The sequence below is a fragment of the Primulina huaijiensis genome, chromosome 6 (genome assembly GCF_012295235.1).
Source record: "Primulina huaijiensis isolate GDHJ02 chromosome 6, ASM1229523v2, whole genome shotgun sequence".
Classification (NCBI taxonomy): domain Eukaryota; kingdom Viridiplantae; phylum Streptophyta; class Magnoliopsida; order Lamiales; family Gesneriaceae; genus Primulina; species Primulina huaijiensis.
The window spans coordinates 3,164,928-3,191,058 of record NC_133311.1 but is presented as its reverse complement, the minus strand read 5'-3'; the positions used below and the strand labels follow the sequence as shown (position 1 = coordinate 3,191,058).

The following is a 26,131-nucleotide window of genomic DNA, read 5'->3' as shown; positions in this document are numbered from 1 at the left end:
GCGCAGATCCCCCATGAACCCACTTTATCCGATCTCACTCGCCAGATTCTCTCCGGTTTGTATTATCTCCACAANCGAGAACGCATACTGCACGCGTGGGGTGTTGCGATTGTTTTGCTGTCATGGATCATTCCAGTGGCCATTTGAANCTCGAGTTTTAGCTCAAACAATGGATCCCTGCAATTCAGCTGTTGGGACTATAGCTTACATGAGCCCGGAAAGAATCAATACTGATCTTAATCATGGCAAGTACGATGGTTATGCAGGGGATATATGGAGCTTGGGTGTCAGCATTCTTGAATTTTACTTGGGTNTCATGAACCAAGCCATGAAAAGTCATCTTGGTCATGTCCTAGACATTATAAAGAAGGGTTCAAACTATGGTTACAGGCCCGAAAGCCAACCAAGATTCGAACCTCACCTTAAACAACCAAACAGAAATTTCGAGGCTCAAACTCGCAACTATGGGGAGATGCTGTCAAGCCTTGATTCCTGAGTGCATGGGGCTTGAACTAATGGACCAACATGACTCCAATACACCCTAGTACGTGCCTAGAGGCATCCTTGCACGCCTGGAACCGAGCCAACCCCTGAAATCACAAAAACAATCCAACCCGTGAAGCACAAGTGAGAGCCGAAAAAATCTGTGCAGAATTTTCGAAAGTTGCTATCATCTTTTTGGTTTTTCTTCATGATTTATGATCACAACATGGTTTAAAAATATGTATAAGACTTGATTGAAGAGAAAAGAATAACATATACATGCCTGAATTTCGTTTAAGAAAGAAAACGAAAACTACGACGAACACGGCGCGGCGGAGGCGGAGTTCTTTTCTTTTCTACTTTTCTCTCTTGTTTTACCTTGTTGCTTCACACGATTTTTCTGAAAGTTTGGCTCTGAAATTTTCGAATGGAAGGTGGAGAGGATGGCTAGGAAATGAATGGGGAAGTCTACTAATTGAATGGGAATTGAATGACAACTATAAAACATTTCTATCCTAGTTGCTTGTGAGATATGGAATGATGTGTGATATTGTTTGATTGAAGGAGATTTAGGGGGTGTGATGGCCGATTTCTAGGTGTCTAAAGCAAGGGAGGATATTGCATAATTATTAAATATTGGTGAATTAAATTGAAGAGATTATCTTCCAAGAAAAAGATTAAGGATATGAATCAAGATGGTGAGTTGTCAATTCATATCAAATATTTAAAGGGGGTGGCCGATGTTCTTGTTAAAAATGAGGATAGGAATATTGTTTAATTAATAATTAGTGGTGATTAAATTGAGGGGATTAATCTACCAAGAATGGATAAGGAAAAGAATCAAAGAAAATGAGTTGTCAAACTTTTAAATCCTTTGAAGTGGGGTGGCCGAAAATTCTATTAAAATGGGGTGAGAATATTGCTTAAATCTTGTATTTTAAATCTTTAAAGTTTTATCTATTCATTAAGTATTTTAGTGAATTAAATAATTAATTTAGGATAATGATTATCTTGTATGCATGACTAATTTTTAATTTAAATTCACTAACATGTTAAGTAACAATTTCTTAAATAAAATAAGCCTAGATTAACTTATCTCAATTGGTCACATATTTTAATTTAGGCTTTTAATTAAATTATTGGACATAGAAGAATTTTTTTACTACTTAACTCTAATTAATTAATTAAATTCTTAAACATTCTTTTACATTAAAATAAATTATCCTTTATCATGAATAAATTCTAGGAATATTTTCTTATCATTAAATTTTATCTTAATAGTCCAACTCCAGTCCGGCCTTACTTACTTAACTGAAAAGATAAAAAAACTAAAATACTGGGTAAAATAAATAATAATAACTCAACCAATTTTAAAAGAATGCATCTAGATCCTCATGCATAAAAAATCATTTTAATTTAAATAATAGTAATTATGCATGGCTTATACGTAGTCTGATTTAACGGGTTCTACAACTCTACCCCTAAAAAGAAATTTCGTCCTCGAAATTAAAACTCACCGAATAACTCGGGGTAACGACTCCTCATCTTTGGCTCAGACTCCCACGTAGCTTCCTCCTCCGAATGATTAAGCCATTTGACTTTCACTAACTGCACTATTTTGTTCCGAAGCTTTTTCTCTTGTCTGTCTAAGATCTGCACTGGTCTTTCTTCATAAGATAGGTTCGAAGTGAGCTGCAACGGTTCGAAATTCAAGACGTGCGAAGGATTCGCCATATACTTCCTCTGTATAGAGACGTGGAACATATTGTGTACTCCGGCCAGATTCGGCGGAAGAGCAACACGATAAGCTAGCGTCCCAACCCTGTCGATGCCTATTCTGAAAAAGGTCCCTTTGAGTTCATGGAAACAAAAATATAGAGAATCGTAAGATGTGGTGCTTTCTCACAAAAGTATACTGTGTACGTAAAAAAAAAAAAAGCTAAAATTTTTTACTCATGCTTTTGCCTTGAAATGGACACAATTTAAAACAAATCCAGAAGACACAAGAAAATGCAATCTGCATATACGTATGTGCCCGAACACACCAAAATTGCTCTTGTAATTTGTTCGGTTAAGATGATGATATGATGCNTATACACCCTGGAACCATTGGATAATTGGACATGCCGAGATCATTTTTAACCTTGTGAACATCCGTATGACAAAATCCCGCAGCATATCACCTTCACATAAACATCTTCAGCACCTGTATTTCTGCACATGCAAATCATTTTTTACCCAAAAAAACCTACAAAAAATGGCCAAGAAAACACGGAAGTAGAACAAAAAACAAGAGGAAAATGGAACAAAACAACCAAAGATTACCTCAGAGTGTACGTATACGGTGAGAGGACTCCAAAAGGAGTCTCTTGCAGCCCATCCCACTATCTTTTTCTCCATTTCTAGACTGCCCATTTATTACCTTAAGTATCTGAAAATTTCAAGTTCTGTGGTTTACGGGTAAAAAGTTGAAGAAAGCGTTTGACGATGAGGATGATAATATACATAAATATAAATATACAATAATATATATAGGGAAGATAGGGGCACGATTCCTAGAACCCGTGACTGGGTGTCACGGGTTCATAAGAATCTGTGACACCTTGTTTTTATTTTTTTTTATTTTAATTTAAAAAAATAAATCCGGAACAGGTTTACACGGATTGCAATATTTACATAATATCTATCATTTTGCAATAATTTCATAATTTATTTTTAAAATAATAATATTTTTAAAAAAAACCCGAAGAAAGATCTCTGCATGAAAATGACATCCCTGTTAAAGGGAAAGAAGGAAATGTTAGAATTATTTTGTGTACTCACATAATTTATATGCTATTTAATAAAAGATCCAATAAGGTTATCTAATTAATTATGAGTATTCAAAATATTACATAAATTCATTTGTATACAGATAAAGTATAATGCCATAATCGAATAAAATCTTAAAATATTATTAAAATAAAGATTGTTTTACATTAGAGTCAATAAAGGCCCTAGTCACAAGTTGGCATGTCGGGCATCTACTCTTACAATCTCCTACTTGCCCTATAGCCAACTACCCATAGATCTTAGACTCATTGCTTCGCGATGCTTCTCAAACAATGGTCGTGCCAGGGGTTTCATCAGTGGATCAACAACGTTATCTGCGGAGGAGACTCTCTCTACCGATATGTCTCCTTTTCCCACAATTTCCCGGATTATGTGGAACTTCCTCAGTATATGTTTGGATCGCTGATAAGACCTCGGTTCCTTCGCTTGCACAACGGCACCGATGTGGTCACAGTAGACCGGGATTGGATCAACTGTTTGAGGAATGACACCCAACTCTTAGACGAAATTCCTCATCCAAACACCCTCTTTTGCTGCAGTCGATGCAGCTATGTATTCGGCCTCAGTGGTTGAATCCGTTGTGGTGTCTTGCTTGGAACTCTTCCAAGATACAGTACCACCATTGAGCTTGAATACAAATCTAGAGGTTGATTTCGAATCATCCACATCTGATTGGAAGCTAGAATCAGTGTAATNATATAGAAACTCAGTTCAATTAATTCTTCTATGATGGGTCGAAGACCGCTAAGATTATATAAAGTTATGGTCCTCGAAACACACAAAATAACACAGAATATATACGACACACATATTCTAAATCTCTCTCATTCTCCCATTTAAGGCAAGAATAAAGTGGTCGATTCTATGTTGTCTTTGAAGATCAATAACTCCAACGCTAGATCAACTAATGGATTATAGTATTGGTTTACTGCCATTTATATTTTTGATAATTCGACATGAATTCCTGACGTGTTATGATATATGAATTTAATCACATGATTTATATATTTATTTTATTAAATGTCCAACAAGTGGTATCAGAATCACGTTTACGTTGAATTATGATAATTTTGTTTATTGATTGATCGAAACATAAAATTATGTCTTATTCTCTGATCTGATTCAATTTTCCAGTCTATAAATTTTTGGATTCAGATCTGGTTTTTTAAGTTTTCTGAATTTTGGATCTGAATAAATTCACACTTTTGGAATCTAGTATTTTTGGAGTTTATATCCAAAATTCATATTTATTTTCGATTTAAAAAAACATGAAAATTTGAATTTTTTCGAATTAAGGTTGGGCAGCCGGATTCAGTGGCAAATCGGATGTTCTCCGGCCATTTTCAAGCAGTGATGATTAAGGGGAAATATTGCCCATCTCTAGGTGCCCATATCAATACCATCTATTGATCGAAAACCATTGCAACGTGATCGGATTTTGATATGAAATTCGCAAATTTTATTCGCGATTTCCGTCAATTTTTTTTGACGATTTCGATGGAATTCTGGCAGGATTTGTTGTCAGAAAAGGTAAGGCAGTGGTCGGCCGAGGCAAAGCGACGGTGGGTCAATATAGCCGGAGTCTGGTATGGCCGGAGGAGGAGCTGGCCGCGGTTTTCGCGTTTAAGGTTAGGGTTAGAGTTTGGATTTGGGGATTTACGTTGTCTAATTTTGAACCATATTTTGAAATCCATAATTGACATTTTATTAAATTTTGACTTCCGTAATTTTGATTTGTGAAATTAAATTCGAAAATTTGAAAATTAAATTGCATGAAATAAAATTATTATGGAATTATTCAATATTTTATCGCCTTTTTATATTTCGGTAAAATATTTATGGATGAATAATTATGAGAAGTAAATATTTTATTTCTTGCATATCCGGTCTCTATATTTTTTTTATTTGGCCCAATTAAAATAAATTAAATTTTTTTGTGAAGTAAATTGTACTACAAAATAAAAGATCTATCGGATGCTGGAAATTAGACATAGAATTCAAAATTCCAGGCCTAGATAAGGATTATTTTCGAAATTTATCCAAGAAGATTGATAAATTAAATAAATTTAAATTATCCTAAATTTAAAGTTTGGTTCAAAAGTTTCAACGCAAAAATAATACACGATTAAGATGACAGTCAGCTCTTGTAAATAGGAGGAACCTCCCATTTGAAAATCTCACCTGAAAATTATACCAAATTTTTGAAAGTTGCTCCCGAGTGCTCTCAAGAAATTTCGAGATTTTGCTCTCCTAGTTCAGCCAAAAATCAAAGCTCTGCTGCAGTCCGGATCTATTAAGGATTCAAAATCCTAGAATAGATCTAAGGTAAGTAAGCTTGTTTTAAAGTATAATTTTGTTTATGAATTATTTCATCTTTTTGAAAGTTTCGGTTGAGCACCGTTGTTCTATTTCTACCCCTTTTTTGATACGATTGTCGTATATGTTTTTGGCTTGTATATATGGTCTGGGATGATCCTCCCCCTTGAGCTAGCTTTTGGAGTTGAGTCAGGTCCAAGTTTCAATCTTAAAATGGTATCAGAGCTCAGGTTCCACCATTATGTGTTGAACTGCCCATAGTTTGGTTATCTGTTCTGCCCATATTTGGGTCATTTGTAAATTTCACGCTCCAGATGTTCATTCATGGGCATGAGAAGGGTGTGTTAGTTGTCCCACATCGGTTGGATAAAATTCTTGGGACTTGCATATATGGACTTGGATAATCCTCCCTCCTTGAGCTAGCTTTTGTGGTTAAGTTAAGTTATGTCCCTTACACAGTGGGATTATAATCGTTATATGACATCTCTTCTTAGAAGAGTAAAAATTAAAAACTGATATCAGTAAACCATAAAATGTAGATGAATCCCAGTTCCTAGGCCAAAATATACTTATGGTGATGTTGATGATATTTTATGCATGATATGATATGTTGTTTTTGAAAAACAAGTGTATTTGTTATGTATGTACTCGAATAGCCCCCACTTGATGAGTGACGACCATATCACTCACCTCTTATTCTCCCTCCCCAGATAAGTCCGAAGAACAGATATAGGAAGAGGAACATGACCAGTTTTGGGGCTAGTGAAGGACGAAAATAAGAGTCATTTGAGTTTGCGTTGTTCGTTTCATTTGATTTTGCGTTGTTCGTTTTAAGTTTATTTGAATTTTCGTTGTAAACGCTTCCGTATATTTTCTTTTCACATTGTAAAGATAATTTAACAATTGATTGTAAGAAATAAATTGGTTTTGGTTTATACTGTACTACGAGGCTTATTGTTTGACGATTATGTGATTGTTGAACAATGCTGGTGTCGACTAACTCCGGTCTCGAGACGTGACACGAGTACTATTCCGGCTAAACTTGTCTCAATGTGATACAAAGAGAAAGAGAACATAAGTGAGTACATAATGGAAATGTCAAATCTTGAGACTCGACTGAAAGCATTCAAGTTGGAATTGTCGGAAGACATACTCGTGCATTTAGTCTTGATCTATTTGCATGCGCAATTTAATCAATTCAAAATAAGTTATAATACCAAAAAGGAAAAGTGGATTTTGAATGAGCTTATTGCGCAGTGTGTTTAGGAGGAGGAGAGATTGAAAAAAAAAAAGATGTGATTGAAATTGCTCACTTGGCATCTAACTATCAAAGTAATTGCATCAATAAAAAAAAAAAGATCAATAAGGAAAGAAATATGGGACTTCACAGCATATAGAGCAACATAAACAAGATAAAGTGATCATTTGTTTCTTTTCCAAAATGACTGATGGGTACGTATGTGAAGAAGGATTGTCCCAAAAATGTCAATTGGAGTGCAAAAAAATGGTTGTCTAAAGATTCGGTTGCCAATTGATTGTGAAATATACATATTATGGAAAATGACAATAAGATTGTTGGTATTTTAAAAAACTTTATTTAAGAACATTTTTTTTTCATTTCCTAATATTCAAATTTGGAAAACACTTTTTTGTACCGTTTCGTAGACGAAATTTGATTTTAGTTTCATGAATGGAAAAATCAAGTTTTCCTTCATCCATGTGGTAATGAAACATTTAAATTTTTCGAAATTAAAATATGATTGCTATTAGTTCCTTGATTGATAAGCTTGATAAATTGAACATCAATATTTTAAATGACATCGATAGTATGCATGCATGTAATTATAAAATTAAATACAAATTAATTTCATACATTGACTTTGGTGGGAGTAAGTATATTGAAAAGTCAACATTGAAACTAATATATTGAAGTTTATGTTTACATATGTGGTAGTATAAATTTTATCAAGTGATAATCTTATTCGGATTTATAGAGAACAACATTTGGATAATGTGTATATCATTGGAATGCTGGGCAGATATTTAAGAAACCCGATATTGAATCATTAATTGGGTTATATGGTATATAAATTGAAATAAGGATTTTATACTCATATATCGAAGACCTGACATATGGAAATAGTTGGATATTTGGAATTCAGATAAAATTGCACAGTTTTATCACCGGCAATGATCATTGGTCTAAGAAATCCATTGAGTACAATTGTGATAATAAATCCGCTCTCATTCCGAACAATACAGCTTCGTATTCGACCTCGTTACCATATCTATGTCTATATATCGAGTTCCGACAGACGGCGTCAATGATAATGTCCGGGTAAATTGGGTGAGCTCAGGTGGGTAATTTACCAGGTTCAGGAGTTTTCCTTTCTTATATGCATTTATGATCGAGTGAGTGGACCCTGTCTATATAGCCCGGACTCCTGAGAACAAGATGAGATAATGGGATTCCGGAAAATCACCTCGACGCTTAGTTCAGTCAAGTAAATACGCAAAGGAAAGAGATTGCAATATAAGTGAAAATATAATGAGTCACTACAAGAAAATCGCCTTTCAACAACGCACATACGACAAAAGTTTTTCACAAAAACCGTTTTCGTATGCTTTTTAACAACGGTTTTAGCGAAAATCGTTGTCTTATGTGCGTTTTTTAAGTAAAAGACAAAGGTTTTCTAAAAACCGTTGTCTTTTAGCGTTTTTTTGGGGGTCAAAGACAACGGTTTATTTTTGAGCGTTTTTTTAGGGTCAAAGACGACGGTTCTATGAACCGTTGTCTATTAGCGTGTTTTTTTGGATTAGCGTGTTTTTTGGACAATAAACAACGATTTTTTTAAACTGTTGCTATATTTAGCAACGATTTTAGCAAAACCGTCGCTAAATTTAGCGTCGTCCCTAAATATAGCGACGGTTATAACAAAACCGTCGCTTGTTTTGCTTACAACCGTCGCTAAATTTAGTGACGGTTTCAAATCTATATAGCGACGGTTTTAAGCAAAACCGTCGCTAAATATAGCGCTAGTTGTAAGCAAAACCGTCGCAATTTTTAGCGTAGCGACTGTGATTTAGCGACGGTTTTACCAAAAACTGTCGCAAATTGTCTATAAATATCAGCATTTTTGGTCCATTTTCTTCCACACCACTTCACAACACTTAAAATTTTTCTCTCTTAGACGATTTTAGTTTCGGTTTAGGGTAAAAAATTTTCGCTTCAATTTTTGGTAAATTTTTAAGTGTTAATTAAGATCATGAATATTGTTAGCTAACATAGTCAGATTGTAAGTTTCTTTTTTTGATTTATTAAATTATTAAAAGTAATTTTTTTTATTTAACTGAAAAACTTAGCGACAGACATCATGAAAAACCGTTGCTAAAATTAGCGACGGATGTTATGGAAAACGGTCGCTAATTTTAGCAACTGTATATTAAACCGTCGCTATGTTGTCAGTCACTAATTNCATTTGCTGTTGGGAGGCAAGGTGATTGGGCTAGCCTTATGATTGCTATTTGTATGTCACAGCCACCAGAGGCACCGGCCACAGCTAGTAAAGAGTTTAGGGACTTTATTTCTTGTTGTCTTCAGATGGATCCCGCTAGGAGATGGACTGCTGGCCAGCTTTTGAGGCATCCTTTCATTATGCAGTATGCCTCTCCGGGAAGCAACGGAAGTGGAATCAATCAGGTGCATCAGTCTCATCAATCATTACCTCCTCCACCGCCACATTTTTCATCTTCTTGATTAGTTATATCTAATTTTGTTCTTGTTACTTGTTAACTTTAATGGGGTTGCTTGAAATGAATTCTGTAACTTGTTAGGCCGCGTTCTGCATAGTGGGTTACGGAGTGGTGTATGTTGGGGACTCTCACGATTATGAATCAATCTTGTCTTCAATGATATATTGATAATGTTGCATTATAGTTAAAAAGATATGAGTTCTATTTCCGGCTTGAGTTCCAAGTTTCCGTGATGCATTTTACTATTTGGAGAAGTATCCGAGTACCCTTTTGTTGGGTTGATTTTTCTTTTTACGTGAATCTGCAAATTGGCGTGATTGGCCTTCTGGGGTTCATCTCGTGCTATTCAATTCGAAATGAATAAAGTTATTAGATAAAAATGCTGCTTTTGGGCCTTTTTCTCAATAATGTTGACAGATATCTACGTTTCAAATATTCATTTCATCTGTCATCGCATGAATAGATGACTGGTTTGATTTATTTTGTGCATGACTCTCTTTATGATGGATCGATACTAAGCTTAAAGGCAGAGGCTTGGTTGCACATCTTCCATTTCCTCTCTTGAAGTCCTTGTCTTGTCTTGTCTTGTCTTGTCTTGCTAAATAGACTTTTGGATGTTTAGTTCGTATCTTCCATGTTTTGCTACCATCTTTTCTAGATTGTTTGTGTAGTTGTGGTGGTGCTTAGTTTAGTGCTAAATTCTGATAGCCTTGTGATTAGCTTTGGCCATAGGGTAAGATTTGGTTTTCTGTTTTAAAAGATCCTGTTAGCTAGTTTGGAGGAAACTTTTAAATCTTTCACCTTTTTGCTTTATGCAAGGACATTCAAATAATAAAGCACAGACCAGACATGTGATCTTTGTATTGTTAGCTTTTATTCTTGTTTCTGTTTTCTCATTGATTGTCCATCCATGTTACTTCGTCTATCACTATATGATCAAGATTGCATCGGCCTTTCTTTGTACGGGAGGATTGGTTAACATTAGCATCACATGTGACCGTGAATACGATCCATCCAACCATGGGGTTGCTGTTGATTGTGGTGTACAGATTCAATAGATTTGAGGTAGTAAAAAAAATTCAATTTGATATAGAGTTTCTTGGGATGTAATTTCAACGAAGGAGACCAAAGAGTAAAATAAATTCGGAATTTGGTTTGACAAGTTCACCAAAACAAAAAAGCTGAATTACACAGGACTTTCTCATCAATTGACTAATTTGTGAAACCAAGTAAGCGGTGAGATCCATGCATTTCTTACCTCATTGAATTCGTCATACAATCGCTCATCAACACTTTCATACTATTTACGAGGATATATCAATCTGTAATCAACTAATCAATACTTGCATGTGCGTATGTAGCGAAATAATTCCGGAGCAAACAGCGTGAAAAATTCGAAATAATTGAAAAATTACATCCTATGTGTATCATTTAATTGTAAAGTGATTAATGAAAACTAAGTCTTCCCCCCGCTGGACAAGCACACATCTATAGACTAATTAAATACGATTTTATCACCACCAAGTCTATTGATAGACTTGTAGTTGGGATTATTAGTTATTACTACTCTTCAAATGAAATCACCCGATAAACTATTATAATATATAATTTGAATTATTGGGGATTGGTTGCAGTGGTAGCTCTGTCAGTTTTCCACTATTTCACAAATATAAATTTTATAATTTGAATTCTATATTCCTCCATTCTTTTCTTATCATATCTCCACATTAGGAATGAATGCTTTTATAAAAAAAATAAATAAATTTAGGGCTATGAATAAATATGTATTTTTTAATCTATTTTTTTAAAACCTCAATTAATTGGGGAAAAAGGGCAATTTTAAAAAACCTTCTTCATTTTTTGTTGTTGGTTTTTTTTGTTGTTTTTCCAAAAAACCATAGCTTAAAAATCATTTTTTAACTCAACAGATGTTAAAAAAGAAACAACAAATCTTGATTCAAATTTACAAAAATTATATTTATGAAATCATAATTTTAATTTTAGTAAAGGGTAATCTTTATTTATAAACCCAGCCGAAAATCTAATTTTACGAAAAATGATTCGAATGAAATTATTAAAATTAAAATTTCAAAAAAATTTCGAATTCGATACAAAATAAAAACAAATAGATGCGTGTGATTATTTGTTTATTAATAAATTCAAGAAAATTGTAATTTTAGTTCTATAAGTTAACTTGTTTTGAGTTTTATTCATGTAACTTGTTAATATTTGGTTTGCATATAATAAATTAGATTTTTTGTTTTACTCTTTTTTTTTACCAGACACATATTATTTATTTGGCATTGATGGTTTCTTACGTAACTAATGTAGGGAGAATAAATTATATTACACACATTAAAATAAATATAAACATAAACAAAGCGAAAAAAACGACACCAAATATTTCAAAATCGGAGAAAAAAGCTTGTCGTTTTCCTTTATTTTTTCATAGATAGATTTTAGTGTATATAATATAGATTTTATTCTTACTATATGAGTCATGTAGAAGATTATCAATGTTAAATAAACGATATTTGGTTGAGTTAATTGCTTGGGGTGAAAAAAGAGCCAAAAAAATAATTCAGTCAACATATCAAGTTATCGTACTAAAATTATAATTTTCCCTAAATTATTGCTCTTTCTTTGAATATTATTGTCTCAAGAAATATAATCACGTTCACTCTATGAATTAATTTTTTTTTAAAATTATTGCAACATACTTTTTCAAATCGAATTAATTATGACACATTAATCACTTTTTCTTGGCAATTTCGTCTTCTTACACGGGCTTATGTTTCTGAAATCACCGCCTTCCTTTCTCTCGAAGACAAAAAACGTATCTGACATGTAATTCCAGTTTTTGTCTAGCACGACTTGTTTTTGTTGCTTGTTCTCGCGTAAATGACTGCACTGGAGCAGTCTCATTTACAAATTTCCGGGCCTGAGTTTTTCTTTGAATAGGAGAACCATAGTTTAATCGAGCAAATTCAAGGTAGAGGCTTACTGGTCATCGTGATTCCTAGTCGTTAATGGATGCTCTAGAGTTATGATCGAGTTTTACATGGAAGCAATTGGGGTACACTAACATAAATAAGCGGTTAACTGCGATAAATAACTAAAAGAAACTAGTCCAAGAGTCCTGATAGGATTAGGAGTCGAGTGTTTTACTTGAGTTAAACACTTGTGTTGTAGTATAGATAGGATTCTTTTTATTCTGTTGTCTATAAATATACTTGATAAGATACAGCACGCAAGAAACAGTTGTCCAAAATTCTCTTCTCTTTGTTTGCATTCAAGTTTTTTTCTTATGGTTCAGTATTGGATTGTTTCGATATCTCAGGAGATTCACTCGGTTTGGAGATGGGATCTGTACATGAAAAGGTAGAAGTCGAATCTGATGAGGAGATTCCTTTGGGAGAGTCGCAGACGACAGATAAAATACAAAGTTTTAATTTTGACACCCCAAGTACTTCACAATATCCGATGGTGAATAGATTCAGCCTTCTGAGGAGTATTTACGTTGTGTTGATTAAAGGGAAGATCAACTTTTTGCTTCCTTTTGTGCCGCTAACAATAATGCTGCACTATCTGTCGGAAAAGCACGTAAGCATATGAAAGGCTGTAATTTCCCTATAGAAAAATAATAATTCTGAAAATCCAGCGATGCTATTTTTTAACTTGATGTGATTTTTGAATGCAATGTGTTGTAGGGATGGATCTTCTTTTTCAGTTTACTCGGTATTACTCCGTTGGCTGAGCGCCTTGGTTATGCGACTGAGTACGCACCTTATCCTCAAGTCGAATTCGACTTTACTCTGCTCCACTTTTTTTCCCTTCTCGTTGAAAATATTGATGTTTTTCTTGATACAATTGTGTTGTAGGCAACTCTCTTTTTACACAGGGCCAACAGGTACCTTTTCTGGGTTCACTTTCTTTTTCTCTGAAGTATTAATCTATACTAATTTAATCGGATCATGATGTTTAGAAGCACAACTTCTTATTTTAAGATTCATTTTTGGTATAGTTGAAGTTAGCATAATTTTCATATAGAACTTCAAGGATGCACGCTATCTCGTTTTCTTAGTATTTCCTCCTCATTATGAAGAAGTCCTTATAGTTGAGAGAATGATTTGAATAGTTACATCGTCTGCCACTGTAACACTGGCAAGTGGCATCGGCTTCTACCCTTTGCTAGATGCATGCAGATTCATTGTAAATAGTCTTTTAACGCATCTTTTTTACTATATGCTTCCTATCTAACATGGTTCTCTCACCCTGTGGTGCTCTCTTCTGTTGTTTAATCTACAGTGGGAGGCCTTCTGAATGCAACATTTGGAAACGCTACCGAAATGATTATATCTATGTATGCTTTGAAGAATGGGATGATTCGGGTTGTTCAGTTATCATTACTGGGTTCCATCTTGTCAAATATGCTTTTGGTGCTTGGATGTGCGTTTTTCTGTGGTGGGATCCATCACCAGAAAGTCCAGAAGTTCACTAAGGTGGCCGATTTTCGCATTTATTAACACATTGTGGATGTCCAATTGAGTTGGATTGTTGTCAATGTGACCAAGAAGCTGTTTTTTGTTCGGGTTGAGAATTTAATACCCGAGCTTGAGAGAAAAATTTCTGATGCGTGTGAACTTATTGCAGGAAACCGCCCTCGTGAATTCGGGATTATTGTTAATGGCAGTTATGGGTTTATTGTTCCCTGCAGTGCTGCACTTCACTCATACCGAATTGCATAAGGGAAAGTCAGAGCTTTCTCTTTCAAGATTTAGCAGCTGCATCATGCTGGTTGCTTACACTTGCTATATCTTTTTTCAGCTAAAGAGACAAAAAGATCTCTATACTCCTCTGGATGAGGTATGCGAATATGTTTTTAATCCTATTGGAAGAACATTAACGTTTGTAACTTGAAAGCATGTGAAAGTTTGAATACTTGTCCTACTTTATATAAAATTATGAATGTTCTACGCCCATCGAACATGCGCACTGTGTAGTCCAAGATCTAATCATATTGTCCTGAATGTTGTTACAGGTAAGGGAATCCAATGAAGAAGAAGACTCTAATGAAAATGAGGAACCTGAGATTTCCCAGTGGGAAGCACTTGCATGGCTTGCTATTTTTACTTCGTGTATATTTGTTTTATCTGGATATCTTGTCGACGCATTACAGGTATTGTCAAGTACCATCAACCAAAAGTTCAAGAATTATAAGGACCGAAGAAAAGATTATCAAAGTCACTATGTTTTTTTTTGCTTCTTTTTGTTATATTTCTAGGGAGCATCTGATTCAATGAACATGCCTGTCGCTTTTATTAGTGTCATTTTACTTCCAATAGTGGGAAACGCTGCAGAGCATGCCAGTGCTATCATGTTTGCAGTGAAGGATAAGTTAGTGAGTGTCGAAACACCACTGAATATCCAGCCATTGCTTCGATGTGGTTCTTTACGATTAATGTTTCTTTTTCCAGGATATTACCATCGGAGTTGCTATTGGATCATCTACTCAGATATCTATGTTTGTGGTAAAGCCTCATAAGCCTTCTTTAATCGAAATGGAGTGACTTCTTGTGATATTTCTTTGTTCTTGTCTGTTGGCAAGGTTATGATTGTTGAGTTTGAATAATTGGCAGATTCCATTTTGTGTAATTGTTGGATGGTTTATGGGAAAGAGTATGGATTTGAATTTTCAACTCTTTGAGACTGCTGTCCTATTCATCACGGTTTTGGTCGTGACTTTTATGCTTCAGGTTCGTCTCTTGATTCTAATACTTATTAGTTCTCGAGTTATGAATTGGAGTCTTGATTATACAGCTTTGATGCAGGATGGTCAGTCAAACTATTTCAAGGGGCTGATGCTTGTTTTGTGCTATCTGATCGTTGGGGCTAGTTTCTTTGTGCACATTGATCCATCAAATGGTGGGTCTTGAAAGCTGAAAAGGATGTTTCGTACAATACAAATTTCTTATTTTATTGTTATTTAACAAGTATTTTAGTCGTACATAAATAATTGTTAGATCATTTTTCATAATTTATTTAGTTTGTTGATAACGAACAAAATTTACCGCTGCGAAAAATTACGGAGATCGAAATTTTCATTAAACTATTTGGAAACGATACCTTGTTTCATGATTCATTTTTATGAAAAGATGCATTGTTTCATGAAGAGTCGAGTCTGTTCTGAATCAAAATTTCGTTTATATACATGGCATCATTATTTCAAGAAAAGAATTCAAATTCTGATTTGATTTAGTTACCCACAAATACAGAATATTTATATTGTATCAAGAGAGAAATTCTGTGACGGAGTAATCATTTCTTAAAAGAAAGTGTTGTAAACGTGTTTTGGAGTTCATTTATTTAGACCGAAATATTCCCTCAACAATAATTATACAGAAAAATTTCATATTTAACTTAAATGGGATTTATCAATACGTCCGCCTAACCTCTGCCGTAGCTGGTGCTCTACTTAATTAACTGTTAAATAAATTTGTCAACGGGACATGGTACCGATGAAGATGGAATTAGACAATCATAATTTAAGTAACACGTAAAAGTGATATTATACTATGAATCAATTTTGTAAGACAAATTTTTAATCTAACTCGATTCATGAAAAAAATTGTATTTTATTTTAAATATGAATCGATACATCTAACGGAAATATATATGTGAGATCTTTCCAAATTTGTTGTCTTTTTTGAATTTTTCTAAATTCTGTGGATTTCAAAGTCTTTTAATGTCTTATTTTTGTATTTGTAACCAGCATCATAAATGGATTTCAGATGTTCCTAAACTGAGGTCATTTAAATTCTCTTTCCTATCTGAAAATTTTAAATTGTGTAATGTAATTATTAAGTAATCAATTTTAAATTAATATATTTTAATTCAAATCCTACAACCTATTAAAAATTATTATATTTTTGACTTCTAATGAAATAAGCAATCGAACACGTAAATAATTTGTTTAATTTTGGTTTAGAAAATTTAATCAATGTTAAGTTAGTAGTTTAAATTAATAAACTCCAACGTTCCAACCCCGACCGGATTTGCTGGGTCTGTTCATTGGTTGGAGAGAGAAACGAACATAGTCACATCAAAAGTCAAATACAAGTGTCCTGTCCTGGAATTAGTTCAGAAAATTGGGGGAAACTATGAACAAACGCTAGGCTGAGGTCATTATCGGATGAAGAAATCAATGAATGGTGAAAATAAGTGAATGAATTGATCCCGTAGTGGCACAAGAGAGGGGAAAATGTCGAAATTGACTCTGCTTTTAAGCATGGTGTGGGCTTTAAGCTTGTTGTATGGAGAGTGGTTTGCATTTTTGGTACCTTCACTGTGGACTTGTTCGTGGCCGCATCTTCATCACCAGTCGCTTCCTTTGGTAAAAAGTCACTTCTAAAGTTTGAATCTTGATTTGTGGTTAAAGTTTCCAAATCTTACTCCATTGATAAGTTGTGTACTTTTCTCAGTGTAAGTCGAAACAAGTGAAATAATTTTGTGCGTTGGTTTAAATGTTGCTTATGTTAAAGATTTGTTCAAAACTGTTTTAAATTTGCTTCTGTAGTTCATGCTTATTATTTCGGAGAGGAGCAATATGAGACTTAATTCAGTATTCATTACCTTTTCGTATTCTAGTGTTAATCATATATCCAGACGAAGCCTTCATCAAGTTTTATTTTAAAATAATTAATAATGTGAAATTTGCACCTGATCTCTAGGTTTCATAGTTGCTTTGTTCCTAATTACTTGAGCATTTGTAGCATATGCTTATATCGTGTGAAAAGGAGGAAACATGAGTCTTATAGTTCGTATCTCTGTAACCCTCAGCTGAATGGAGTTGATGACCCGAGTAATTTTGTCAAAGTTGTGGTCATTGCTGACCCTCAGGTAAACTGTTCTGATAAACACAAATGTGGTTGTCTTCATTTAGTTTGGTGGGCATTAACTTCGTCCAACCTATTTAACTAATTGATGTTGATATGCATTTTTTATGATGATAGCTAATGGATAGAACCTCTCTTCATCTTGCTCCAAAATCACTTGCTCTGGAGATCGCACAGTTCTATACTGATTTGAACATGCGCAGGGCATTTGTCTTATCCATGTTACCCTTCAATCCAGATGTGATTTTGTTTCTTGGTGATTACTTTGATGGGGGTGACTTCCTGTCAGATGAAGAGTAAGTGTAATTTCATATATATGTATATATGAGAAAGTTAATCCTGATTTTTTATGAATAAGTTTCCATCGATAAGAACTCGAGATATGTGGGTTTTATGTTTTAAAACCAGGACCTTCTGCTTTTATTTTCTTTAAAACAAATCACCTGTTTCAAAAATTTAAAACCTTTCCACATTTTTGTCTTGCTCTTCTATTTGCTCTTGATGCCTGGCAAATGTACCACAGAGAATAATTTTTTGTCAAGCTCTGTTTTATCGGTGTTTTTGTACAGATTTCAGGTTGTTGGATTCATTTTGTGTTCAAATGAAGTTGTCTCGACAACTTTTAAGTGACCCGGACAGTAAAACCAACCTTGGTCTTTTTGATTGAAGATTAGAAAATAGAGTTATCGCTCTTTGATTCCTAGTTCTGCATGAAAAATAATTAATTTTCCGAAGCTTTTTTTCCTTGGATGATTTATGATGCATAACTGATGAGATGATAATTATTTGTCCAATTTCTTTTACATTTTGTTATTGAGGTTTACAAAACTTTATTTTGGGTTAAGCATTAACCTCGATTTTTTCTCTTTGGCTGTATTGAGATAGTTGGCAGGATTCTTTGAGCCGTTTTAAGCATATATTTAACCTGAATATGGCAAAACGAACTTCGAATATCAAAGTCTACCACCTCTCTGGAAACCATGATATTGGCTATGCAGCTGTCAATTCTCAAAAGCCAGATGTATGTGAATTCCTACTCCATTAGTGTTTATTTTTCCTGAAATGTATTTATGTAGTTAGAAATTATGATTAAACAACGTATGTGGTGATACATGGTTTGTCTCAGTGACAAGTGTTCTATATCCTCACTAGTTAAATCTTCTCCTTTATATTGGCAATTAGAAGCGACCAATCTGATATTTTACTTTGGCTGTTTGCATGACTACAACACATTATTCTATGTGTTCTTCTGTTATGTGTTCTTCTGTTATTGCAATTTTCTTATGTCAGAGCCAATGCGGAGAATATCCTTGACATTCTCTTACGAACTGTCAAATGACCATCTGATGGATTTAGTTGAACCCATACCGAGTTTCAATATTTTTAGCATTTCGTCCTGTGAAGGATACTTCTCTGTTTCTTATGGTCAGTTTTAAATTGTTGCAGATTATCAAACGCTATGAGAGAGAATTTGGGGGAAGGAACTTCAAAGTCACACTGGGAAAAGTGGACTTCATTGCCGTAGATGCACAAACTTTGGATGGTTAGGACTATACTTCATTCTATGCTTTAATTCCATTTGTATCTACGTTTGTCACGGATTTGGTTGCCACAGCATCATATTTCATATTGAAACAAAAAAAGACATCTTTAGGAAAGCGGCATAACTTTGGTTGATCTGACTTCGGTAAGTGAAGTTCGAGTTTTCACCCATACAACTAAAGGATAATATTCATCATTGTTGAAAGTAATGGAAGATGTCCATCAATCTTGAAAATACAAACCATGATCACTGTTGGGATTGGACTTGTTGAAATTTTCTGCGGCAAGGCTGATAAAAATGGTTCAAAATTCAACGTGGATTCAAAATTTTTTACCATCTACCTCAAGTTAGAGAATAAAAGCCATGTGTCTGTTACAGGTCATCCACAAAGTGACCTCACATCAGCCACATGGAATTTCATCAGAAACGTCTCTAAAGGTACTCACCGACTGCAGGTTGGAAAAATTGTTGAGTTTATTGAGGGGAGAATGTATGTACCTATAAAATTGTTGCATTTGTATAGATATTAACTCTACTCCAAGCGTTTTGTTGACCCATATCCCTTTATATCGGCCTGATCGGTCTCAATGTGGCCCTCATCGCTCCTCGGCAATTATCAATCAGGTATTTACGTTTATTCCTTCCATTGCCTTTAAAAGATGACATGTTTCAGAAATATGCTACATCTTTTACTAGAGTCTGTTGCCACAGCATTATTCTGCAGTTTGATCTTTCTTCCTTTCGTTGTTTATTACAGAGAATGTACCGGGCACGCCATACTCAAGAAATCATGTGAGTCATTTTTTTCTTTGTACTAGCCGTTTGTACCACGTTTAACTATTTGGGGCTTCATTATTTGATTCAATCTTGTTGGTTCATTATCTGGTACAGGTACCAGAATTATATCACTAAAAACTCAACGGACGACCTTATGGACTTGATTAGACCCGTATGTATTTTTTTTCTTCCTCAATTCAAGTTATTGAAAAAAGATGCAATACTGTGTCATGTTATTGAATGTTTGAGAACAAGTTTGTGTTTCTATAGGCACTGGTCCTCTCCGGTCATGATCATGATCAATGTACAGTTACCCACATATCTAAGAATGGTCCAGTAAGTGAGGTATGAGCTTCTTGTCCTTTCTTTCTCTACCATGCATAATCCGTGATGAAATTTACGATTGTTTTTATGTTTTTTGCAAATTTCCAGCATACTTTAGGAACTGTGAGCTGGCAGCAGGGAAACTTATATCCTTCCTTTATGTTATTATCAGCCAGAAATTCCATATCAAATGGAACCACTCCAGATGATGCTGTATTAACTCACCTATGCTTCCTTCCTATGCAAACACACATTTACATTTGGTAATTTTGGTTAGCTACATCTGATTTTTCTGCTGTAATACTCTATTATTTTTACCTTAGATGCCACTTTAAAAATCTATATGTATGGTAATTGTATCAGGTATTTATCACTCTTTGCCATTACCCTTGTGATTGCCCTTCTTGGGCCGGCAAATGAAGCTCTCATTTTACGCAAGCTCGGTGCTTTAATAGGTTGTCTCCGAAACCTATTTAACTTCAGCAGCTTTTTCAACTCCGTGAAAGAGAAAAACGAAGATGATAATTGTGAATATGAAGAGATTTGGGATGCAGAAGGATCAATGCACCTAATCAAGAAAACCTCAAAGGCTACGACAAAACCCTTTGACGAGAGAAACTCGATGGAGAGGTAGGCCAATATGCATCTGAATATTTTCCATATATGCATTACTTGTTTTAATCAAAATGTATTTCTCCTGCCATATGCAGGGGCAATGCTGTTATGAGGTCGGTAGCCAGGAAACAGACCAGCCCAGAAATTGATGTTAGTATACATGTGGAATCGGATGTAAAATTACCAGCTAGATCAATCAGATCAAAGTGGCGAATGATAATCTGGAGACTGTTGAGGACCTTTCGAGTACTTGTCATAGTTGCAGTCATTAATGTTCCTCTTTATGTACTGCTGGTGTTTAAAGACTGGATTGACAAATGACTGGATATGACGCCTGCTATGTTCATAATACAGCTGATAAATCCAATTGTTGTAAGAATTTAGGAATGAAAAGTTGACAATCTGTAGAATTCAAGTCATCTGCAGGCAGATATTTGCTCCAACTTTTCAAGAACAAGCATCATTTCACAATTTTTCCTTGACTTGAAAAGTACTCTTGTTGTAACATTATATTGGAGCAATTTTAAAGAGTTAATGGAGCTTCAGATGACGTGGACTTTATTATTTTCCTTCATCTTTCTGCACTCAACTTTCTCCATGGTTATTCATTCTTATATATGACAGTCGACAGACCCTTGAAAAATTAAGAACATTGAGTACTAGAACTATCTTCTGCTGACAACGACTCGTCCGAATAAAAACCTGATACCTCGTTTGTCGAATTGAAATTAAGTAGTTGGATTAGGTGTTAGTTATTGTTGTTAGGTGATGATGATTTTGAATGTTATTCTGGAGGATGCAATAATATTTTTGCTGACAAATCTTGTTAGCTGAACAGGGGACAAATATAAGATTCTAACCATCTCATTTACGTTATGTTTCTAATTGTTTATATTCCTTCCTCAGACACACAGACTTGCAACTATGGCGGATGAGGAGAAGAATATATCAACTCAACAAAAACTAAAATAATTATTATAAAATAACATATATTTATAGATATATATTAGTGATTCATTGGTCCATATACAAATAGAGCATCAATTCATTTTATTTTTGTCCAAAATTGAGAATAATGATTGGTCTGAGTTCAACCCAGGATAATTTGACGGTAGTCAAAAATATTTCATGAAGTAACATTTAGTACATATCTTGAAGAATCCATGAAGCAAGATTAGAATGCAATAACAATATTAAATACAAATACATACAACATTTATTTATTGTCTGTAGTACAACAACACATGCAACAAGGAACAAAACTAAACCCCTCCATTTTATTTCTTAACAATAACAATATTATCATGCATCTGAACTTTTTTTGCTTCCTAGCCAAGACCATTATTCAAACAAAGAAGGGAAAACTAAACACGGTCCACATTAACGTAACATTCTTTGATCATGTCATGACTCCTCATCTGCCTGCCATGCGCGCTGCTCATTCACCACTTGAAGTTTTCCGTTCGATTTTCATTCGAAATCCCCAGTGGATATTTCTGTAACGTTAGCTTCGATGTCAAGAAGACCGATTCCTTTTAAAAAGTTTCAACCAGCATATTACTCTACATATATATTGCAAATCTTTCCTCGGCCAAAAAAAAAACCTAATCAAGTAGGTTAAAAAAAGATTCATTTCAAGGAAAGATAAGCTGTATATACTTATTTGAGACTACCATGCACAAAACAAGCCATTGTGGGAAAAAAGAATCTGGACCCTCTAACCGGACTAATCGATACACGAAGCCAAACAAAAGGTAGGATTAATACAATGTCCCATCGTGATAGAAGGGAGATTAATCTTGCTCCTCCAACCCTTTTGCATTTTGAAGAAAAAGCTTGACTTTTGAATGGCTGATATCAGAACGGGGAAATTAATTGGATATGAAAATAGTGTTTGTTATATATATATTTTTTAGATAGATAGATAGGTTATATATATGCGTGTATAACTAATTTCGGTGAAAAATAAAGGTGGGTTTTGATTTAATCATCTCCTTGGATGTACCAACAGAGCAGCATGGTGGCACATCGACGGAGAATGTAAATCCGAGCTCGCTGTTCTCTAACCAAAGAAGCGCATTTCCTGGTGAAGCCCCCAGCATTTTTCTTTGATGCAGCAGGGTAAACTCCTCTATTAATCTTGTACTGCTGTTTCAACTCAGCCATCTTGACAACCTTTTGCTAGCTAGAGATTTTCGGATTGAATTAATGTGAAAATAAATCTCGAACCCAAGAAAGAAATCTCTGGGAAAAAAAGCTCTCAAATGGAAAGAGCTGGATCCTTGGAGATACAATACAGGTGGCCGGATCGAATCTTTTTTATAGTAAGTTTAGTTGACCGAGTTTGGAAAATGGGAGAGTGAACTTGGTCAGGTTCGAAAACTGAGGGATATGCATGGGAGATTGTACCAGATTTATATATTAATATATAAAAACTATATATTATTAAATTTGGAAGCTGGGGGTGGGAGTTGAACTTGAATGTGGGGTTTGTGTGAGGTGAATTGGGATTGAAGAGATAGCTGGATTAATTAATAAGTAATTAATTCAATTGGAGTGAGAGATGGGATTAGAAAATTAGTGGGATTAAAGTTGCTTAATCAAGAAAATCTATTTATGAATATTAATTGTGATATNAGCGACGGTATATCATAAACCGTCGCTAATTAGCGACGATTTTTGATCAACCGTCGCAAATAATAGCAACGACAATGGATTTTATCCGTTGTCGTTGAATGCACTTTCAACAACACCATCAATTACAACAGTTATAAATTACCTACGACAACGGATTTTATCTGTTGTCGTATGCCGTTTTTGTTGTAGTGAGTGTCAGCCTATTTTACTTGTGCTGAGGGTATTTATAGGGTGCTGAGATAGAGGATTATCCTGAGATGCCTGAGTAGTGTTGAGTTAATATTTTTTATTTGACACAAAAAAAAAAACAATGTTCATTTATTGACAATCTTAGATCTTTATTATAAAAGTCAAGTTCATATGATGCATAGACTACATCTCATTTAAACATGGAGACATGTATCAAATGTGTGATCAAGCAATTACCTACAAATGATAACAAAAATCAATTCCCAGATACAAAAGAATTATAAACTGACACACCGCAGAGTGAAACAACAGATAAATGATTTCGAACCAAACATATATTTTCAACAACTGAATAAAAATGAAAATACCTCAAAGCACCAATTTATTCCACCAAAATAAATGAATTGAGGGTCACTGCACATAATTGTATTTTTCCCATAAATAAATATGAACATCTTGAAAACATCCTAATTATTTTTACGAAAATGAGAAGGAAAATTTTTGTCACCTGATGAGGAGAGTGGATTTTGAAGGATGAAGAAGTGGAGAGATCGGTTGCAACAGATTTTGTGATTTGCTGAGGTACTGTGAATATGACAAATAAAATTCATATACTAAACAAATAACAACAAAATTTATGCTAAAGCGTCGAGGGCTCTTGAGCCTCCTCCAACTTCTACCATCCATACATTCTCCAAAATCTCTTTCATCCAATTATTCCACTTTTGGCTTTCTATTACTATGTCCCTTGTCCTATTTACCTTCCTATTTAGACATGTCACAACGGACTGACGGGACGAACCAGCTCGCCACCCGCCGCAATCCGCCATTAGGCGGGGTGGGGTGGGGCGGGGTGGGCCTGGCTTCTAAATGGCCAACCCAGCCCAACCCACCTTGGACTACGGGTTAGACGGGCCGATCCACTTATTTTTTAAAAAAAAATGCTAAACAGTATTACAGTAAACATAGAATAAAAATATATTTCAGTCAAATATTTCATAAAATACTTAAAAATATTGAAATAAGAAATTAAAAAAACATACAACATAATCCATAAAAGTAAAGTGCTTAAATCAAACATGAAGAAATTAAACAAATACTATAAAGTCAATTCTCATTAAATTTCATTCAATCTTGATCTTCCACATTAGCATAGAGATTCATATTTTACTAGAGTGAGTGATGGAGGCGAGGCGCAGGGGAAAAATAAGGAAGAAATAGGAAAATAGAGTGATGGAGACGTAGAATACTTATTCCAATTTTTATATAAAACTTAAAAATATAAAATTCTACCATAATTTGGCTGGCCAACCCGCCCCGTCTTGGCCCGCCTCCAAACGGTATGATATTTTATCAACCCAACACGCTCAATTTTTATAGCTTTGGCAAGTCTAGTCCTATTTGTTTGGCCATCGCGTTGGAGACAATGAATGGAACAGAATCAGAAAACAGAAATTAAATAATCGATTTCACTAAAAACAGGAGGCAGTAATCTATGAAGATTAAAGTTACGTACATGTACCTTTGGCTTCCATTTCTGGAGACATTTCACGTTGTCCTTTCTATGGTTTTAATAACATGCAACCACCCCTCTCAATCTTCGATTTCCTCGCCCTCTGCTCTTACTACAGTATAAATTTAGGGTCTTTGGACGAGGAAGCACTAAAATCAGGAATTTGTAGCCTTTTTTCTTTCAAAAAAATGGAAATAAAAGTTTATCGGTGATTATTCCCAGTTTGTCATCATAACCACGTTCTCCATACAACAAGGATATATAAAAGCACTGGTTTTTCAATTTGAAATGGACCATACAACCGTACCAAACACACAGTTATTCTCACCTTCTCTCACTTATTAATATAGGAAGAGATATCAATTGATTTAGTGTTCAACAACCAAAAAAAACTCTATGAAAGAAGGATTAAAGAACATGGAGATAAAAAACTAATATTTATCCAAAGCTAAATTGATGAAATCCCAAATTTCCAAGCGTACACAAACTGAACAATTCTGGAGTTTGTGTTCATTTTACGGGAAATTGGCCTTCAGTTCCCAACCGTCGATTTTTTTTGTGTTCATTCCCTGGGTACTTTTTTAGTACTACATTTCCACATGAAGTGTATCATATTTCCACATGAAGTATACCACATTTCGTATGACATAGTACCACAATTTTGTGGGTAGGGAGTGAACCCAAAGAAATATTTTGATCGGGGATTTTTCACCACTTCCCCTTCATTTTAAGCACATGATGTATGTATTATAAGAAAATTTTAATTTTCAAAAATGATACTTGTTAAAAACACTAAATCATGAAAATTTAAAACTGACAATGAAGTATCATAAAATTTAGAACAAAATCTAAGTGTATAGCGCGCAATAAGCAAGACTTCAAACAACAAACAACGTTCACATTCTCACCATTTCCTACCTTCTGTAGAAAAACCTACTTAAAATCAATCTCTCCTAAGCGCTCAGAGAGCATAGCACCTGTAAAATCAAACGAGAGAACATATATGAAGCCAGATTATGCAATACAAAATCTAAATAGAAAAAAAAAACACTAATCGGATTCATTTTTTGACGTAATTAAACCTCATAAAATTGAGAAAAATATACAGAATCGAACCTTCTCCACATCGGAGAGCGCGGAGGCCGAGGGTTCGAGCAAGAGAACCTTTTATTCGATCTTCAACCTTTGAGATCCAAAATATAAGGAATTTCAGAATCAAAACGACGTAATATCACAAATAATCTTCGAGAGAGA

The 26,131-nt window shown here is 34.5% G+C and overlaps 2 protein-coding genes and 1 long non-coding RNA gene across 6 annotated transcripts; 2 read left to right on the top strand and 1 right to left on the bottom strand.

Annotated features, from left to right (window-relative positions):
• Positions 1–315: 315 nt before the first annotated feature.
• On the bottom strand, positions 316–26,131 carry LOC140979523 (uncharacterized). The gene is made up of 9 exons (XR_012175757.1): positions 25,994–26,131; positions 25,786–25,854; positions 24,887–24,989; positions 23,873–24,117; positions 23,733–23,778; positions 2,809–2,914; positions 2,627–2,697; positions 2,001–2,333; positions 316–590 (listed from the first exon to the last, which is right to left on the bottom strand). It is a non-coding gene; the product is annotated as an uncharacterized lncRNA (long non-coding RNA).
• LOC140979266 (vacuolar cation/proton exchanger 3-like) lies at positions 12,154–15,505 on the top strand. Of its 3 annotated transcripts, none has more exons than XM_073444604.1 (11): positions 12,154–12,376; positions 12,725–12,987; positions 13,095–13,162; positions 13,266–13,294; positions 13,693–13,886; positions 14,038–14,250; positions 14,426–14,563; positions 14,669–14,785; positions 14,862–14,915; positions 15,024–15,140; positions 15,216–15,505. In XM_073444604.1, exons 2-11 carry the CDS (start codon positions 12,745–12,747, stop codon positions 15,318–15,320), a joined length of 1,278 nt encoding a protein of 425 aa, XP_073300705.1. In that variant the 5' UTR covers positions 12,154–12,376; positions 12,725–12,744; the 3' UTR covers positions 15,321–15,505. The 3 variants fall into 3 exon arrangements, with proteins under 3 accessions (XP_073300705.1, XP_073300707.1, XP_073300708.1); XM_073444606.1 differs by having other exon boundaries at positions 12,195–12,231; XM_073444607.1 differs by having other exon boundaries at positions 12,197–12,220.
• Positions 16,432–21,088, top strand: LOC140979233 (uncharacterized protein C630.12). Of its 2 annotated transcripts, none has more exons than XM_073444560.1 (13): positions 16,432–16,777; positions 17,202–17,283; positions 17,397–17,575; positions 18,165–18,300; positions 18,726–18,822; positions 19,201–19,260; positions 19,346–19,446; positions 19,580–19,614; positions 19,714–19,771; positions 19,870–19,944; positions 20,032–20,186; positions 20,287–20,553; positions 20,634–21,088. In XM_073444560.1, exons 1-13 carry the CDS (start codon positions 16,698–16,700, stop codon positions 20,857–20,859), a joined length of 1,551 nt encoding a protein of 516 aa, XP_073300661.1. In that variant the 5' UTR covers positions 16,432–16,697; the 3' UTR covers positions 20,860–21,088. The 2 variants fall into 2 exon arrangements, with proteins under 2 accessions (XP_073300661.1, XP_073300660.1); XM_073444559.1 differs by having other exon boundaries at positions 16,433–16,777; positions 17,224–17,283.